This window comes from Miscanthus floridulus, chromosome 18 (genome assembly GCF_019320115.1).
Source record: "Miscanthus floridulus cultivar M001 chromosome 18, ASM1932011v1, whole genome shotgun sequence".
Taxonomy (NCBI): Eukaryota; Viridiplantae; Streptophyta; class Magnoliopsida; order Poales; family Poaceae; genus Miscanthus; species Miscanthus floridulus.
Genome location: NC_089597.1, coordinates 84,743,089 through 84,761,066, shown reverse-complemented (window position 1 = coordinate 84,761,066; position 17,978 = coordinate 84,743,089). Strand labels below are relative to the sequence as shown.

The 17,978-nt window shown below is 44.4% G+C and overlaps 1 protein-coding gene across 1 annotated transcript; it reads right to left on the bottom strand.

The window, feature by feature from the left end:
• Positions 1-4,249, bottom strand: LOC136524119 (uncharacterized). Its single transcript, XM_066517585.1, has 5 exons — positions 3,938-4,249; positions 3,024-3,765; positions 2,418-2,935; positions 2,121-2,315; positions 1-217 (listed from the first exon to the last, which is right to left on the bottom strand). The coding sequence occupies exons 1-3, from the start codon at positions 4,247-4,249 to the stop codon at positions 2,727-2,729; spliced, it is 1,263 nt and encodes a 420-aa protein (XP_066373682.1). The 3' UTR covers positions 1-217; positions 2,121-2,315; positions 2,418-2,726.
• Between the last annotated feature and the right edge of the window lie 13,729 nt (positions 4,250-17,978).

The following is a 17,978-nucleotide window of genomic DNA, read 5'->3' as shown; positions in this document are numbered from 1 at the left end:
TACAAATAGGCATTTTCATTTATTTTTTTTGCGAACAGGCATTTTCATATTATTACAACTAAGGATGATCAATATACTTGAAACTGGCAGGTAGCATTTCTAGGCAGCTAAAACTGAAACATGACCCTGATGCTGCTGCTGACGCTCTCATCAGTTATGATGCAGCGCTGAAGTTCCAGCTCATCGGCCAGTCCTGTGGATCCATCAATCCTTGTCCCTGCTTAGCACGAGCAATTCAGAAGCAAGAAATGCTATGTACAAAAGATAAACAGAAGCCTACTGCAAAAGACGCAGCCCCGCAGATGACCTTCTTGGGCTCTAAACAGAGGCAGCCTCATTAGGCTCTGTGCACCAGAGAAGTAGTAAAATGAAGTGTGGTTTCATTCTAAAAAAAAGGCAGGAAAAAGATACTGCTAAGAACTTGTAAATTTATTGCAGAGAACAGCAACCTTTTATACTGCAGAGAACAACATCTATAGTACATTTCATAGCTAAGCAGTCTTGCACCACAATGCAGCATCAGTTTTTTTAAAAAATACTACCATTTTGAGGGCAAAGAGCAATGCTGGACGAGCAATATATTGGTGAGGAAACTAAACAGGCGCGACATGGATATGAACTACTCTGAACGCAGGCTGACAAATGCTCCAAGTCATGAAGTCAAAGACAGTATCAGCAGCTCTGAAGACTGACCGCTATCACCTATCAGAATGAATGTAGATGCAGTGCAAGAAACACCAAACACAAGCAGCACTACAACAAGCGTGCAGTTAACATCAGCACTCGGGAAAAGACCTCGTGGAGTCCCTGTAACAGTGATTCAGCCTCACGAACTCTGAAAGTCTGAAACCATTTGACACACACTCTGAATAGTGGACTGGTGAAGCTAAACAGGCTTCAAACTCTGGCAATCAAACCTATTACCTATGAATCCTGTTTGAATTCTTGCAAACACTGCACAATGGAAGGACTGGCTCAAGCAAGCAATAAAGCATCTCCAGTGATTCAAAGAAATACCCATCCAAAAACTCTAAATTCCTTTCATGCTTCAAATCAAACTGAGTTCACTTTTATCTACTCAGATCATCTAGAGTGGTACAACTATTTTTATGTTTCAGAAAGTAAGACCATAAGAGAAGCTAACGCGCTATGATGCAATTTAAGCTTGCAGATTGTTGTCACCTACAATGCAAATATTATGAATAACCTACAATGCATTATTTAATCTCCAATGTTAAAATAATGGGAATCCCCATAAAAGGCTGGTCTGATAGCATGCATTGAACACAAAGAGTAGACCAGCTAACATGTAAAAAAAAAAGGGTGTACCCAGTGCAGAGAGCTCCCGCTCTGTGCGGGGTCTGGGGAAGGGTGTTAGTGGCAAGCCTTACCATCGCCAGTGCAATGCGAGGAGACCGCGACTCGAACCCGGGACCTTCCGGTCACAGGCGGTAAGACTCTACCGCTTGCACCAGGCCCGCCCTTCAGACCAGCTAACATGTGAGGAAAATAATAACGATCCTTGGTTTTTTAGAATGAAAGCTACTGTAATGTTTTGAATATATTTTACTCATTTTTAAAATCATAAAATCCATATTCATGTCAGACCAGCAGACTTGGTTCCGAATCAAATGGCAAGACAAGCAACTAACAAAACTGTACCATTTAAAAAAAATCAACAGGAAATGCTCTGACTGGAGAATTGAAAAATGAAAGTAAGTAGTTCTCTTTAGTGTGCCATCACCAGTAACATATAAGGAAAACACCAGACATACAAATTGCAGTGAATTTCATCATTCATGTGGATATTCAAGTAACTATTTTCATCCTCCCTTTAGCTATTAAAGACATAAGTGAAAATCCCTGGTCGACTGTAGTAGGTGGGTTCCTGAAAGATTGGCAAAAAGGATAATGTCTGGAAACACATAAGGATATTGGGCCATTTTTTAGGAAATTTATGTGCTACTTTGACGATGATTTCACATGAGTGAACCTGAGGCCCGTTAGTTACTGAACTGCTGCTCAATGCATTCTCTAAGATAAGACAGTGAAATGAAAGAAATACAGAACCATGTACACCACTGCACAAGTCTCACAAGGCAATACAGAACCTTCCTCACCTGTTTGCGCATGCAAAACCAGTTCTGGACTTCTGGTTACCGGTGGCTGGTGGGCTGTATTTCTAATAGCTGTTACGGTGAGGTTGATTTTTAATTTATGTTTGATCAATCGCGATTATATTCCCTGTGCCGAGAACTCGTCTGGGGATTCCACCAATTTAGCATGTCCCACAGAGAAAATAAAGAACAAGCTGACTGCAGGCAGCAAAGTAACATGCATTGTTCAGCCATTCAATCCTATCATTGGTCATTTGCAGAATTCCAAAACATTCTGAACATAAGGGAGTGAGGCCAAACCTGGATCTTTTGCTGTTGCCTCTCCAATGTCACAGCAAGGAGGGAGTATAGGAGAAGCGCAGCGCCACTGTTGCGTCGAGGAATCAGTTGTAGTATCAAATCAGTGGTAGTAACAAATTAACTAAACGATAATTTTGATATTGACCTCCTGCTTCAATTACTGAAATGTTAACATACTTCTTTAGATCAGGATACAACTTTGCCAAGTCTTCATTCACAAAGTCGTGCAACTCTGCAGCAACTATAATCAGAGGCCAGGGGCACAATAATTACTCCCCAAATCCCCAATTAGTAACCTCCTCACAAACACTAACAGAGAAACAGTAGATTGGCAGCAGCAGCAGCAAAGATACCGTTGGCCTGACCGCATGGGCAAAGCAGATCAAAGCACGCCAAGGTTGGGAGGATGGGAAGCACAAGGGCTAGGACACATTCAGAGCAAAGTATATCAAAGCACACAGAATAGCAGACGCAGATCCAGTAAAAGACATTGGGCGTGCACATGTATGCCTCGTAACCTTTGAAAGGGATCAAAGTTAGTAGGCATAATACATTTATACACTTGTAATCAGATCAGATTCGAATACAAACAGCCACGGTTCATACCTGTTGGGTGGCCGTCGCCGGTGAAGGGCCCCACCAAGACCTGAGCACCTGGCGTGCACCGGCGGCGCGAAGCAGCAACGGTGGCGGGATGCGGAACGGCGGAGGGCGGCGGCGTGAGCGCGACAGGGCATGGGGCCAGGGTTCGGATGCTTGGTTTCGCACAGCACAAAGGGAAGAGAAGGGGTGAGCATACCTGTTGGGTGCTCGTCGCCGGCGAAGGCCCGACCAAGACTTGAGCACCTGGCGTGCGGAGGCGGCGGTGTGAGCGCGACCGGTCATGTGATCCTCGGAAGGAGCGCGATTGGAGGCAGCATCTCGCGAGGGCAGAGAGCGTGATTGGAGCCTGGTGGACGTCCGGTTTCACCGCGCGTCCTGGTCCACGCGCGGGGGAGCGTGGCGCGAGCGCCAGGGAAAAGAGGACGTTTGGGTCCACCGCGCGGAGGAGCGTGCGTGCGCGCCGGGGGAAGCGAGCGAGAGCATGCGACGCCGCCAGGGAGAAAGATAACGAACCGGGGTAGCACGGTGGGAGCCTCGCCGAAGCACTGTGGACCGGCCGCGCCACCTCCCGCCCGCGGGGTCCATGTCCGCGCGCACCGTGGCCGCCTGGGGAAGCTCGCGTGCTAGGGCCGCGGCTGCCGCACCGCCGGGTCCGCGCGCTACCGTGCCGTCTAGGCTGCGCGCCGGCTTCGCGTGCTCCTATGCCGCCGATGCTGCACACTACCGGGGTCGCACGCCGGGCTGTCTAGCCTCTTCCGCGGCGCCTCCACACTCCGGGGCTCGTGTGTACCTCCTCCGCGCGACGTATGGGGAGAGAGGAGTAGAGGAGGACCTAGTCGCGACGGAGGCCTCAACCGCGCCGCTAGGGTTTGCCCTCGCCGGTGCCCCTGTGGTAGCGCAACACAGGGTCGGGCCACCGGAGCCAGGTAGATGGAGGAGTGTAGCGCGCATCGCGAATCGGAGCCGGCGAGGGCGGAGCGGCGGCTTCGCGGCGTCGGCGGCGCCGTGGCTACCAGCGACGGCAGCGCTGCCTCGAGGGGTGGGGGCCGGAAAACCCTAGCCTCGTCGGGGTAGGGCGGCCATGGAGTGCGATGGCGTGGGCGAGCGCAGTGATGGAGCGACGGCGCGAGGGCAGGGAGAGGGAGGGAGCGTCGATGTGCGTTGCTACGGGAGAGGCGGATCGGACGCGTGGAGGCGGCGACGGCGAGGCGGCCGGGCGCGGCATCCATGCGCGCTGCGGCCAGGGGAGAGGAAGAGGAGGTGGATGCGGAGCGGTGGCGGCGGGCGGGAGCTGGCGTCGGCGTGGATCGGACGCACGGTGGGTGGGGGCCGGTGATTGCGGCGTTTTAGCGATCTACGCGCAGACGGAAGGAGGGTATTGCAGGGAGGCGGAGCGAAGATGACAAAAAAAACGTATGAAAAAATAGTTTTATTTTTGTTTTTTTAGTTGTAGGAAAAAATAGTAAAAGATTTTGATTGGACCATGCATGGCTGGGCTATTCTATTTCTAGGTAGAATTGCATCTAGTATTCTAGTTGCATACATGCATGAGTCTATTCAAGATACTGCCATCCTGTGAGAATCGAAGCGGGCAAAGAAAAATTTTCCGGGCCCCTCTGTGCAGTGCAAGAGCATATATGTGCACGGCACCCCCACCACCCCCATCCAGCTATACTACCCAAAATAGATCCCTTTGTCTGTTTTCATCAGCAACACTATCTATAACATGCCTCTCAAATCTATCCCAGTAGAGAATGACATGTGGGATTCATGTGTCAACCTCTTTCTTATCACTTCGCCACAAATGAACTCGCCATGCGAGCTCGCGTCAGGGGAGGCCCGCTCGCGGGTGGGCGGCAACTCAGCCATGCGAGCTTGTGGCAGCCACCGGGGCAGGGCCCCTCACGGGAGGGCGCCCCTCTACTTGTCTGTTTTTTGCGGTAACACTATCTAAAACATGCCTCCCAATTCTATCCTAGTAGAGACACGTGGGACCCATGTATCATCCTCTTCCTTATCTCTTCTCCACAAACGAACTCGGCCATGCGAGCTCGCGTCGACCACCTACGGTCGGGGCCAACAAGCGGCGACATAATCCACAAGAGCACTCCAGAATAGTTATATAACTTTCTCACCGACCTGGCTTAAAAGCACTCTGGAATAGTTATATGACTTTCTCACTGACCTGGCTCAAATGCATATGCTCATGACAAAATGCAATGATATGATGCAGCTGCAAGTATACTTACCTCATCTACCATATTCATCCACCATCATAAACATCCACTTACCTCATGATGATCAACGTAGGATAAGAGATTCATCAATAAAATCATATATAACTTACTTTAAAGGGACAACTGAATTCATGATTAGGTATATTATCTTGATTCAGTTAATGTTATGACAATGTGTAGGTGGAATAAACAACAAGTCAAGCCGTAGCAACCACCACTACGTTTACTTGCCTCCTGACAATGATGCAAAAACGTGAGCTAAGAATGATCCAAACGCGGTCTACCTGTTCAAACATCATCACCTCAGAAAATAAACTCATACAAATATTAACAAATGACACATAAATCACTTCTACAGACCGCGCTACCGTTTCTCCCAAAACAGTGACCAAACAATCAATCAACAGTAGGAACCCTACTTCACTTTTTTGTTGTGGATAAATTACTTGTTCAAAAATTATGAAACTTTTACAGAAGATGAAAAACACTATCATCTAGAACTTTGATATAATACAATCTAGCATATTAGATGTCCAAGACTGCATAAACAACCTCTGAACTTAACTGAACGTTTCTGACAACTAAAATAGGACAACAAATTTCTAAAACACATAAATGCAGTTATACTAGTTCAAAAATTATATTGTTTACCAGTCTGGTAAACCTAAGAAAAACACTATAACTTTTGTTCAGATCATATGTTCAAAGTCATCCATTAAGACGGTGAAAAACAGATTAGATCTAAAATGGTCATCATTCTCGTCACTGAAAAATAACCATCTTAAAAAGACCATATCTCTCAAACTACAAGGGTTATGATGGTGATCTTGCTGTCAAAGGAAACATGCTGAAGTCATCTACAACTTTGTCAACAACGACATATTTTAGGGCCTGTTTGGTTCCATTTAGTCTCTGGACTAAAGTTTAGTCTCTACATGTTTGGATCTAGGGACTAAAGGTCATTAAAGCTACTATACAAAGACCAAAATGCCCCTCTTCTCACTCTCCCTCTCCTTCTGTGCATTAATGAGGGGCAGGGTGAAAGGTCCTTGTTTGGTTTTGGTAATTGAGTGACAACTTAGGTGGACTAATTGTGTTTATGTGAGATACATAGGTGATTAGTCCACAGGTACATGTGTATGAGCAACATATGCCATGGAGGTGAAAATGGCTTGGAGATGTTGCAAAGCTCACACATGTGATGATGAAGGAGCTTATTGCACATGAGACATGACATTGAGTCATGTGATCAAGGTGGAGAAGATCAAGACAAGACTTGGCTTGATGGACCAGTTGCAAGCGTGAAGGGCAAGTCGAAGGCTTTGGAGTGATGGACCGCGTGGCGGTGAAGCTTGAGCAAGACTTGGCGCCGATGGACGATGGCAACGGTGAAGAGCAAGTAGAGTCAAGATCGATGAACCAATATGATCATGTGATGATATGAAGTGGATCATATCATTGTTGATCGTGTTGGTGCATGTGTTGCATCGACATTGGAGGAGATGGAATGGAATGCGCAAGGCAAAGGTATAACCTAGGGCATTTCATTTCACCGGTCATAGGTGTGTAGAGAAGTTTATGACCGGGTTTAGGATAGATGGCCGTACTATCAAGAGGGGCAAACTTGTTTGCATATCGGTCATCTAGTGCCACTCGAGTGATCTAACTTTGCATTGTCGCTAGGATCGAGTGGCGTGGCAAGTTGAGTGGCTAACATCCTTTGGGAAATGATTGTGAAAATGCTAACACACATACACATGGTGGTGTACACTTGGTGGTGTTGGCACATTTACAAAGGAGGTGGTGTTTGCAGGGTTGAGATGGGTTTGGGTCCCTCTCTCCCTCCCGCTGAGTTTGCGAGGCGGGATTCAGCGCTTTCGGGAAAATGGAATGCCTATTTTCTATTGCGCCGGATGCAAATTCTGGTGGTTAGCACATTAGTGCAAGGGTGAAGAAGTTAGAAGTGAAAATGAGTTGGTCGCGAAGATGCCGGCGTCGGTCAACTGACCGGACGCTGGATCTGAATGCACCGGACGCTAGAAGGCTGCGTCCGGTCAGGCTGACGTACGGTGATGCAGTAACTGGAGTGTGACCGGACGCTGGCTGCGTTCGATCGCGTTCAACCGGACGCGTCCGGTCATGCTCAGGAGCTTACTGGAAACGACCGGACGCTGGGGGTTTAGCGTCCGGTCAGTTGAGTGCTGCTGCGTCCGGTCAGGTCAAGTGACCGTTGGAACCAGGACACATAGTCGTCTATGAGCGACCGGACGCTGAGGTCCAGCGTCCAGTCAACACGATCGGAGCGTCCGGTCGGCCCGACCGTTGCCCAGTGAAGGGGTAACGGCTAGTTTAGCCCTTGGGGCTATAAATAGAAGTGGCCCTCGGCCATGGCTGGTGCTGAGCACCTTGGGGGACTTTGTGTCCATGCTTGAGAGTGCTTGGGAGCCCTCCATTACACATATACTTGATAGTGATCATTCGATTGTGTGAGTGAGCGATTCTAGTGCGATTGCATCGTGAGGTTGCATCGAGTGGCACTAGGTGATCGAGTTGCAAGCCAATGGTGCTTGTTACTCTTGGAGGTTGCCACCTCCTAGACGGCTTGGTGGTGGTCTCCATCGAAGCGCGCAAGAAGCTTGTGCGGCGCTCTGGAGAAGTGCTTGTGAGGGGCATTGTGCTCGCCCCGCGGGAGCCGCGAAGAGCAACTCTAGTAAAGCGTGTCATTGAGCTACCCTCACTTAAGGGGTAGGTTCTTGTGGTGCCCGACGTGCGGGCTTAGCGGGTGATGCTAATTAGCCGCCGAACCACCAAGTGAGCGGTCGACACAACGGGGACTAGCATGTTGGCAAACACGTGAACCTCGGGAGAAAAATCATCGTGTCAACCTTGTTCTTCCTGTTGGTTTGCATCCCCATTACACAAGCTTGCAATTACTTTTATACATATTAAGCTTGTGTAGTTGCTCTTGTAATTAGATAGCTTGTGTAGCTTGCTAATTACCTTCTTGCTTGTGTAGCATAGAAGTAGCTCCCTTGCGTGGCTAATTTGGTTTTAGTAACCTTGTTAGTCACATTGCTTAGTTTGTGTAACTAAGTATTTGCGCTCTCTAATTAGGTATTGGTTGCCTTGTTATTGAGCATTGCTAGTGAGCATCGTTAGCTTTGTGCTTTTGCTTACTAGCATGTGTAGGAGCTCCCTTGTTGCTTAAAGTACTAGTGGCATAGGTTTGTGTGACCTTGCTCCTAGAATTGTTTAGGAGAGCTCTAGCTAGCCCGGCACCTTAGTTGCATAATTAGTATCTTTGCAAGGTGCTAGTGAACATATATAGAGGGGTATAGTCTTGGCTAGACCAATTGTTTTAATTCCGTATTTATATCGGTTAGCCGACGCGATTAATTTTAGAAAAGACTATTCACCCCCCCTCTAGTCGCCATCTCGACCCTTCACAGGGGGTGTCTTTTGGTTGGTTTAGTCCCCTTTAGTCACCCCAAGGGACTAGAGGACTAAACCCGTTTAGTCACTTTTTAGTCACCTTGTTTGGCAATTTAGTGACTAAAAGGGGCCAAAACCTAGTCACCTAGAACCAAACAAGGCCTTATTAAGGCCATTAAGATGCCCTAAAAATTCGATGAACACAGACTGCACAACCTAGGCCCGCTCGCTAGAGGGCGACAACTCAGCCATGCGAGCTTGCGGTAGCCGCTGGGGGAGGGCCGCTCGCGGAAGGGTGCTGTGTCAGATGGGGTTAGATAGGGGAACTTCCTGCACCGGCGTCAGATGATACGTCGAGGTCTAGGGCCGACTGGGGCTGATGCACTGGTGGCCGTGGGGAACCTCTAGGCCAGGGCGGACGGGTCGATGGCCCTCCAGGCCACGTCGATGACGGTGGACCTCCCAAGTCATGCGGTGGAGGCCGTGGGTGGAGTCAAGCGGGGTAGAAAAATTCGTGATCCAAAATTTGGGTAGCCAAGTTGGGGGCCAATAGGAATGGGTGGTGGCAGGGGAAAATAGGAGGCCAACAAATCTGGGGGGTCTAGTAGGGGGGGGGGGAGAAAAATCCGTGATCCAGAATTTAGGTAGCCAAGTAGGGGGCAACAGGAATGGGTGGTGGGACAGGGAAAATAGGAGGCCAACAAATTTGGGGGGGGGTCCAGTAGGAGGAAATCCATAATCCAGAATTTGCGTTGCCGAGTAGGGGGCCAACAAAAATGGACGGTTGGAGAGGAAAAATAGGAGGCCAACAAATCTAGGGGGTCTAGTAGGGGGTTTGCTAGAGCTGGGTTTTTGGCTCCACCACCAAAACTGGGGATATAGGAGGTCATTTAGGTAGTGTTGCTAGACATGTTCTTATGTAGCTACTGGACGTCGTTTTAGCAGATTGAAATAGTGTTGCTAGAGATGCTCTTATCTTGCTAGAGATGCTCTTACTACATCTATCATACATATACCATACATCTTTGACCCTTACACAGGTAAGTTCCAGAACCACATAGGAAAATTACTTGTTCATCAATGCTTTGAACTTCTGAACCTCCGTATGCACGTATTCTTTGAGATTAGCAGCCCCCTCCTTATATGCTCTGTTCTTGTTCCTGAAGGTAGACATCTCCCCTTGGCATTGCTTGACACGGACAACAGTCCTATACCACTCAATGTTATGTCATGGTAAGCTACTTTTCTACTTTTTGGTGTCAACGAAGTACTTTTCTGCTGCTCAAATTGCTATTTTTAGTGCACCTAATTGCACTGGTTCTGTGATTTAATCTCTGGACAATATAAGACTTTTTCATCATATCTCTGTTGTGAATTAGTCCATCTCTGGACATTGAGTAATTGGTAGATGCTGATCCATGCATGTCTTTGTTTGGTAGTTGTTGGTATAGCTGCACCAATAAATTTGTCATTCAGAGTACTACTTGTTAAGTTTCCTGTGTAGATCTCTATTACCATGATTATCTGAATAATTTTCCATTAAGCGATCATGATTAAAAAGTGTATTAGATATTAGTGAAATGGCAGCTAGGTTTCTTTTGGATATCAGAAATAATTGATTGTCTCAAATTGGTGGATATATAGACAAAGCTGCCAATTTTGTTATTTTTAATTTATATCCTTTTAAAGATTCGTCATTTGGTTGATAATGAAAGCTTAGTTAGAAATAAAGAGCGCTTAAAACATAACATATACAATTGTTTGATACATATAACATATGTGCTATAATACACGTCCCTGTTAGAAGAACATCTATAGGATGAGCAGAGGTGGACTACTAGGTTTGGGTTAGAACACAGGTTCTGTTTTTGAAGCTAACTTGCTTGATTTTGATTTTTTTGATTGCATATAGTCCCCACATAAAAAGGCATCAACAAAATTGCTGTTGCTGCTCATATACTTCTATGCACTACTAAAAACAACCGACCTATGTATATGCTGCTGCTGTTGTGCACTTTTGTTTCAATATATGTTAAATTTATATTTCAATTTTTTAAATTTCTGTTTACATGTTTCAGAAAGACTAAATTTAAGGATGCTCCACCCACCGTAGTTGACTTTTTCAAGGACACACATTGCAACAGCAAGACAGGTTATAGTGAGGACACACAAAAAGCTATTGCAAGACATGTTATTTTGTAATATGATAAAAAATTGGGATGCGAGAAACTTGAATTGCTTTTTTTTCTATTCTAGGTTCAAATGGAGGCCATCGCTATTGAACCACCCCAAGAAGGGCAAGTTGCAAAGACTAAAGCCCAAGTTGTAGCTCAAGTTTTACCAACATCGAAATTCCTTCAAAATTTGGCATCGAGTCTACAACAATGAGAGAAGTGCCAAAATTGCTAAAGTTGCTAAGCGCATACAGGACCTTGAGAGAGTGAACTAGTTGCTGAGAAGGAAGGAGCAATAGAAGTTCAAGTTCAAATGAATGATCTGGAAAATCAAGTAGAGGAGGAGAGGGATGCAAGAAGGAAGGTGGAAGAAGAGACTGCGAGGCTAAAGAACCAAATAAGTGAGATGCATGGCTTCTTTTGTTCTTTCTTTGTTGGCATCTCTGCACCATCTAATGCCCAACAGTAAGTTCAGAAACTTGTGACCAAAGCTCTAGCTGTATACACTACTAGGAATCTGCACTTTCATGACGAACAACTTTCGTCACTCAAGAAGCTAATTTCGTCATAATTTTAGTTTTATGACGAATTTATGATGAAAAATGACTCGTCATAGAAGTCGTGTCATACTTGAACTTCCGTGACGAACCTAGAAACTCTTCATAGAAGTAGCTTGTTCTGTGATGAAAAACTGACTATCATAGAACTATTTTGGCATGCATGGCAGGGGGCAGCCATGCTAGCGGGTGCTTCCATTGGAGATGCTTTCCATGTGTACATGCTATAGTCAGTTGCATTGGAGATGGTTCGGGTCACGTGTCACCTTGTTATTGGACAACGTGGCCTTCTCTGGTTCTTGCACGTTTCAGGTTCTTACTATACCACATGTTGGGTCCCTGTTGTTCCTCATGTCAGGTTTCTATTAGCACATGTGTCGTGTTGTGGTTGGAGCAGGTATCACTTCTTCATTGGACCATGTATCGCATTTTTACTGGTCGACGTGGCTGTTTCTTATTCGACCACGTGTCACGATGCTATCCGTCCATGTTTTGTTTTTTATTCAGCCACGTGGCTTGACGACTTCCTTCCATGTCTCGAATTTTTATTAGCCCACATGTTGTGCCCTGGCTATTTCACGTGTCATGCACTGGTTCGTCCACGTATCGCATTTTTTATTTGATCACGTGGCCTGTCCAGGTCATGTGCTCAATAATCATTTTATCAGAAAAATAATTCGAGATCGTCAGTACTGCACAAATTGACGACATAATTATTCAACGAATGTCTATATAATTATTCAGCATAGCAATCAAATACAACAAATTATAGTTCACACATTAGCAGTAAGCCACTGACAGAGTTTCACCACATCAAATGGCACACGAGTGCACACCTCAAACCACAAATGTTTAATGCATCAAGCTAACAGAGTTGACGACTGAGAGTTAGCAGAAGAAGAGCTGAAGCGCATGATATTCTCAAGTAGCTTATTGTACTCCTTTTGTTGCTGTATCTTGAACTCCTTAAACTCCCTTTCAATCTTTTTAGTCTTCCTCTTCAGTTCATCCACTTGTTCGATAAGGTTAGCGAAACTTTCCTATTCAGCAACAAGTTGTTCCCCAAGCATTCTCTTCACCGATGTCTCTATTCTGGCAAAGCTTGTTGGGATACTAGCATTATTCAAAAAAGGATGTTGCTGCTGACCTAGGAGTGGACCTAGCCCTAGGAGAGGCATAGGACCTTGGAAACAACATCAACACTAGTCATTGGTTCGTGCCCATCATCAACAGGTTTTGCTCGCATAGTTTCCATTACTTCCTGTGAAATTCAAGCAGTAAACATTAGGTTACAGATAGTGGAAGAGGACTTAATTAAAAACCCAAAAGATTAGTTCATAACAAGTAACACATGTTTCATATTGATATGGATTACATAAGCACAACACACATGTATTGATATGGATTACATACTGCGAAATTCAAGTAGTAAACATTAGGTTACAAATATGGATTACATAAGCACAATGCACATGTACAATATTGATTGGTGCAAAATTGCAACTTCAAAATTAAATGATGATGCCAAATTTAGGCTCCTGCTACTATTGCTTCTATTAATAGTGCACATGAGTTTCTATTTATACAAAGGCAAGAGTAATAATAAAATACAACCATCACTTACAAATGATTGCATATGTACAACACAGGAGCGAGATCATGTAGCCTGGTGGTACTTCACTTTTGCATGGGTTTGCTTGTTCTTCTCAGATCCATGTGTCAACTCTCCTAGTCGTGTTGACTTCACTCTCTTAGACTGCCTTCCTCTAGGACTCATATCAGGGCTACCTTTTGTCCTGTTGGTGGAGCCACCTTTATGGTTTCTTTGATTCGGATGCTAAAATTGCAGAAACAAACTTAAGTAGCAAGCATGTACAAATTGCATTATTATCTAGACAGCAAAGCATTGCATTGCTATCTGCACCCCCCGCCCCTGCCCCTCCCGTCCGAAGTCAATACAAGGTAGAACAAGCACCTCAATTACAAGGGCCACTAGCTCATCTTGTAAACCTGAATATGTTTTATCTGTATCACCAAATTCCTCAACTACCTCCCCTGGTTCTTCCATCTTCCTATGATTCTTTGAGGTTTGTGCCTCCTGCTCTCGTTCAAAAGCATTTAGTGGCTGTTCATCTAGATTACAAAGGTATTTATTAACTAAAGCTTCCATGGAATGTCAACATAACAGAGCAAGAGTATGCAAATAAGCGTCTAACTAGTAACTACAACTAATACGAAAGTCATTAATCCAATAAAGCACATATCAGCTTGTTTACACCAAAATTTAGGAAGAAGAACGTGGGAACTCGAAGCTTCCAAGATTGTGTCATCAAGGAATCGATTGCATAATGATCGATATTAGCTGATTCAGATGCAGCACTGGAATCGGCTCTCTTCGAATGACGTCAGCAGATAACGACAATGAGCTACGGTAGGCGCTAGGAAATACAAGTCGGACTCTATAAAAGGAAAACATTAGGGTCCAAGTTATCTTAAATTAGGAATATTTTCTCTTATACCAAAGATTGTAATGAGTCGTGCTTGAGTAGGATTCATGCTTAGGTTCTAGGTATAAATATCGGATCCCGGCTATTGTAAAAGGGGCATCCAATCAATCAATACAAATTACTTTTTTGGCTTTACGCCAACCCTTAGGAGTAGGAGTAGTGTAGATCTTGGTGAGTTTTTCAACAAATAGGGCTACATCGGTCCGGCTGACCTCCGGCTTGTCTGTAAGTACCATCATGGCTTATGCTTTGGTTTGTAAGGCTGCATCGGTTAAGTTCAACCTCCACTATGAGCTCTAGAAGAAGCTAGTTTTTGATCTTTATCTAGTTCAAGTACGGCTGCATCAGTTAAGTTTGACCTCCATTGCTCGAATTAGATTAAGGTCAAGTTATCGGCTCTACCTAAGAGTGGCATCCTTTGGGTAGATTTATTAAGTTACCGATCTTGCCGATGTTCTTATTGACATTAGTTTCAGCAACATCAATCTGCCCGGTCAAGATCGATCTAGATCGGCTTTATATCCTTCTAGTTCATCATTTTCGTTGTTACAACATGATGTTTCTTACTTTGAGCGACATGTTATGTTTCATCGGCTGTTCTACTTTGATCTTGATCATGCATAGTACGCGGTTAAGGCATGCTTGATCCTAAGGAGGTTTGCTGGCTAGTTAAATCTGGTCTATAGTTCGCTATTATGGCTGTAACGATCCGGTCGATCCCCACTGATGGCACTTTAGATCAGAGGATGCTAGTTGGTAGATTTGTTTTCGATCAGGCGTGACCTTGACTGCTTGCTATGCCTGCATCGGCTAAATAGCCGATCGCTTATGCTTTAACGCCTACAGTGTATCTCTATGATTCTATTAAATGTGAATAGATCTATTTACTTTAAAGGCTTGATTTGTTATCTTTATCATGACTGCCATCGATCTGGTCGAACCTCACTGTTAGAGATAGCAGGTTAAGTCTGATGAGTTCATAGATTTGTCCATATTAAATAGTCGATTGTTCACATGTTGTAGTCCCTTTTCCACCTGAATCGGTTATTTTAACCGATCCGCTTGTGCTTTCACACATATAACATGTCTTTCAGAAAGTCTGTCAATGTATACATGGTTTTACAGATTCTTCTGTTTAGTTTGTTATTATCATCATAGCTGTCATCGATCCGGTTGAACTTCACTGTTGATGGTAATAGATAAGATTCAGAGCGTTTGTAGATCTATTTGTACTAGACAGTCGATTTATTCGCATGTTATATCCTTTCTCGTTAGGTTCATCGGCTCAATGCTTTACACTAGTAATACCCACCTAGCTAATGATTTTTACTTATATCTGTGTACTTGTCAACATAAAATCAATCACAACCCACGAGGTTTACAGTCCATAACAGCCAATTTCTTCGTGTCTCGGCCGTTTAGTCGATTTTCCCATCTGGCTGCTCCCGAAGCAGCACACTTAGAATTGTTTGGGCAAAAACTGGCATGTTCCATCTTAAATTACTGATAAACTTTCTCTCCTTGTCAATTACAGGTTAAATTGACTGGCATGCCTCAGGAGGAATTCATAGGATCGGCTGGTCCTGCATTGAAGCCAAGCGGATCTCTGGGCTCATCCTAAGCAGATCCTTTTGGCTTGCTGTGTGCCAAGCGCATCGACACATTTTTGCGCCGACACACATTCTGGCATGCCTGGTGGGACCCCACAATCGTCATGGCAACTTACAACAACAATGACATCCTTATGGTGCCTTAAGAAGACCTACCTGATGAAGATAAAGATGTCATCAGCAAAGCTATATAAGAATTTCAGAACAAGTGTTTGTTGTCCTACACCAAGACACATGACAATAAAGTTGTTCAAAAATATCCACTACCAAGAGTTTTGATGCATGGGTAGACAGATGTAGACGAAGCTGACGATAGGCGTTTCTTCGTGGAGGCTATAAACAAATCTATTCATGATGCCATATTGAACCATAATACAGTTTTCTTGAACACATTCCACAACACCATGAAAGAGGTGTTTCATGGATATCCAATCAATCAGGTTGTTCCGATTTACTACAACATTCCACATCCATCAACTTAGGGGACTAATCAAGCCAGTACTAGCCATCAAGAAGCAACACTAACTGGTAATGATGATGTCCAGGCAATTCAGAGCTCATCTAAGCAAATTTAAGGTACCACCACTGATCAAGTACAAAATAATCCTAGAGCAGCAGTGTAGTATGTGCAATAGCCGATGGGGCAAGGTCAGAAGCAGATGGTTAATTTTGGCACATCAGGCCAAATACCGTCGTCAGCTCAAAAAATAGCGCTATCAGTTCAAAGGATTCATAGAGATATAGATCCTAACATTTATAACCAGAGACTCCAAGCTACAAACTAGCAAAGGACCCAATGGATAGAGATTCCATAGGGATATCATTATGGCACAGATTACAATACCCTTCATATAATTCCAAATCTAGGGTATCAAGGTACCCAAAATTTTAATCCACAGATGGGTCAGCAATTGTAGAGAAATCTAAATTCAAATGCTGATGAGTTGTTGCTTAGAGTGATCGAGATGATGAAGAATCAGTTCGGTTTAAAACCAAAAGGGCAGACCTTCTCTTACAAATGCCCTATCCAGAGTGGTATGATTTGGTCGCTCTTCCTACAAATTACAGGCTCCTGGAGTTTGCTAAGTTCACTGGCCAAGATAGCACAAGCATAATAGAACATGTCAGTCGGTATCTTACACAGCTGGGCGAAGCATCCATTGAAGAGGCCCATCGAGTTTGTGTCTTCTCCTTGTCTCTGTCAGGACAAGCCTTCACTTGGTTTTCATCGATACCAGTTAACTCCATTGCTAATTGGGCTGACTTAGAGAATAAGTTTCATACATATTTTTATACTAGGATAGGAGAAAAGAAAATTACCGATTTGATGACCATAAGGCAGAGAACTAATGAATCAGGCACCGAGTTTCTTCAGAGATTTTGAGAGACTAGAAATTTGTGCTTCTCATTGAATCTAACTGATGATCAGCTAGCTACTTTGGCCCTTCAAGGAATATTGCCGACGTGGAGAGAGAAGCTACTTGGGCAAGAGTTTGACAATTTAGGTCAGTTGGCTCAATGAGTGGCAGCGCTCAATAGCCAATTCTAGAACATGCACGGAGATACCTAATTCTAGAAAAGTGCCGCAATTGCCGAAACCTATAATCCATATCCAGTCAATGATGGATATGAGGACAACAAAGAAGAAGAGGTTGCTATGGCTGAATGGAATTGGGGTAAGAAGACAGTAATGGTGCCAAATCCTTGGGGAAAAGGAGTTGAAGAAAGCTATGATTTCGATGTCACAAAATCGGACAAGCTCTTCTATTTCTTACTTGAGAAGGGACAGATCAAGTTGCCCAACAATCATGTTATGTTGCCTGCTGATCAGTTGAAGAATAAGAAGTTCTACAAATTTCACAATGCTACTTCTCATTCTACTAATGAGTGTAGAGTTTTCCAGCAACATATACAGAGGGCTATTTAGCAAGGGAGGCTCAAATTTGATACACCTCAAAAGATGAAAGTTGATGATAATCCTTTCCTAAGAGATCAGAAATGGTTGATGCTAGGTTGCTTAAAGGGAAGACTAAAGTCCTAACATCAACTAAGGCCAAAGAAGCCAGAACCATCGACTCGAAGATGCAAATATCAGCTGATGAATATAGAGAGATTAAAAGGCATCATGACCAACAGAAGAGCTGATATGAGCAGGGAGAGACGTCAAGGGATGGGGCAACAAGGCCACGTGTTACATCTAGAATTTTGTTGAATAAATGGCATCAGTAGAAGGAAAAGGATTATCAGCATTGGTTAGAAGAGAAAGAATACCAGTGTCAACAAGAGAAAGAAAGGTATGAAATAAATAAAGTTGAATCACATTGGAATTGTCCTTTGTTGATGCAAAAGTGGATCTGCAAACACAAAGGGCTAATACCCGAATCGATATCCAAGGCGTGCCAGTCGATTTGACCTGTTAATCGACAAGGATGAAGATACGA

Bases quoted from the DNA above. Each gene is read 5' to 3' on its own strand.
- LOC136524119 (XM_066517585.1), bottom strand. From the start codon at position 4,249: ATGGATGCCGCGCCCGGCCGCCTCGCCGTCGCCGCCTCCACGCGTCCG. The intron at 3,766-3,937 runs GTGGCCCGACCC...GGAAGAGGCTAG, and splicing joins CCTCCATCTACCTGGCTCCG to ACAGCCCGGCGTGCGACCCC. The intron at 2,936-3,023 runs GTATGAACCGTG...TCCCTTTCAAAG, and splicing joins CGGCGACGGCCACCCAACAG to GTTACGAGGCATACATGTGC.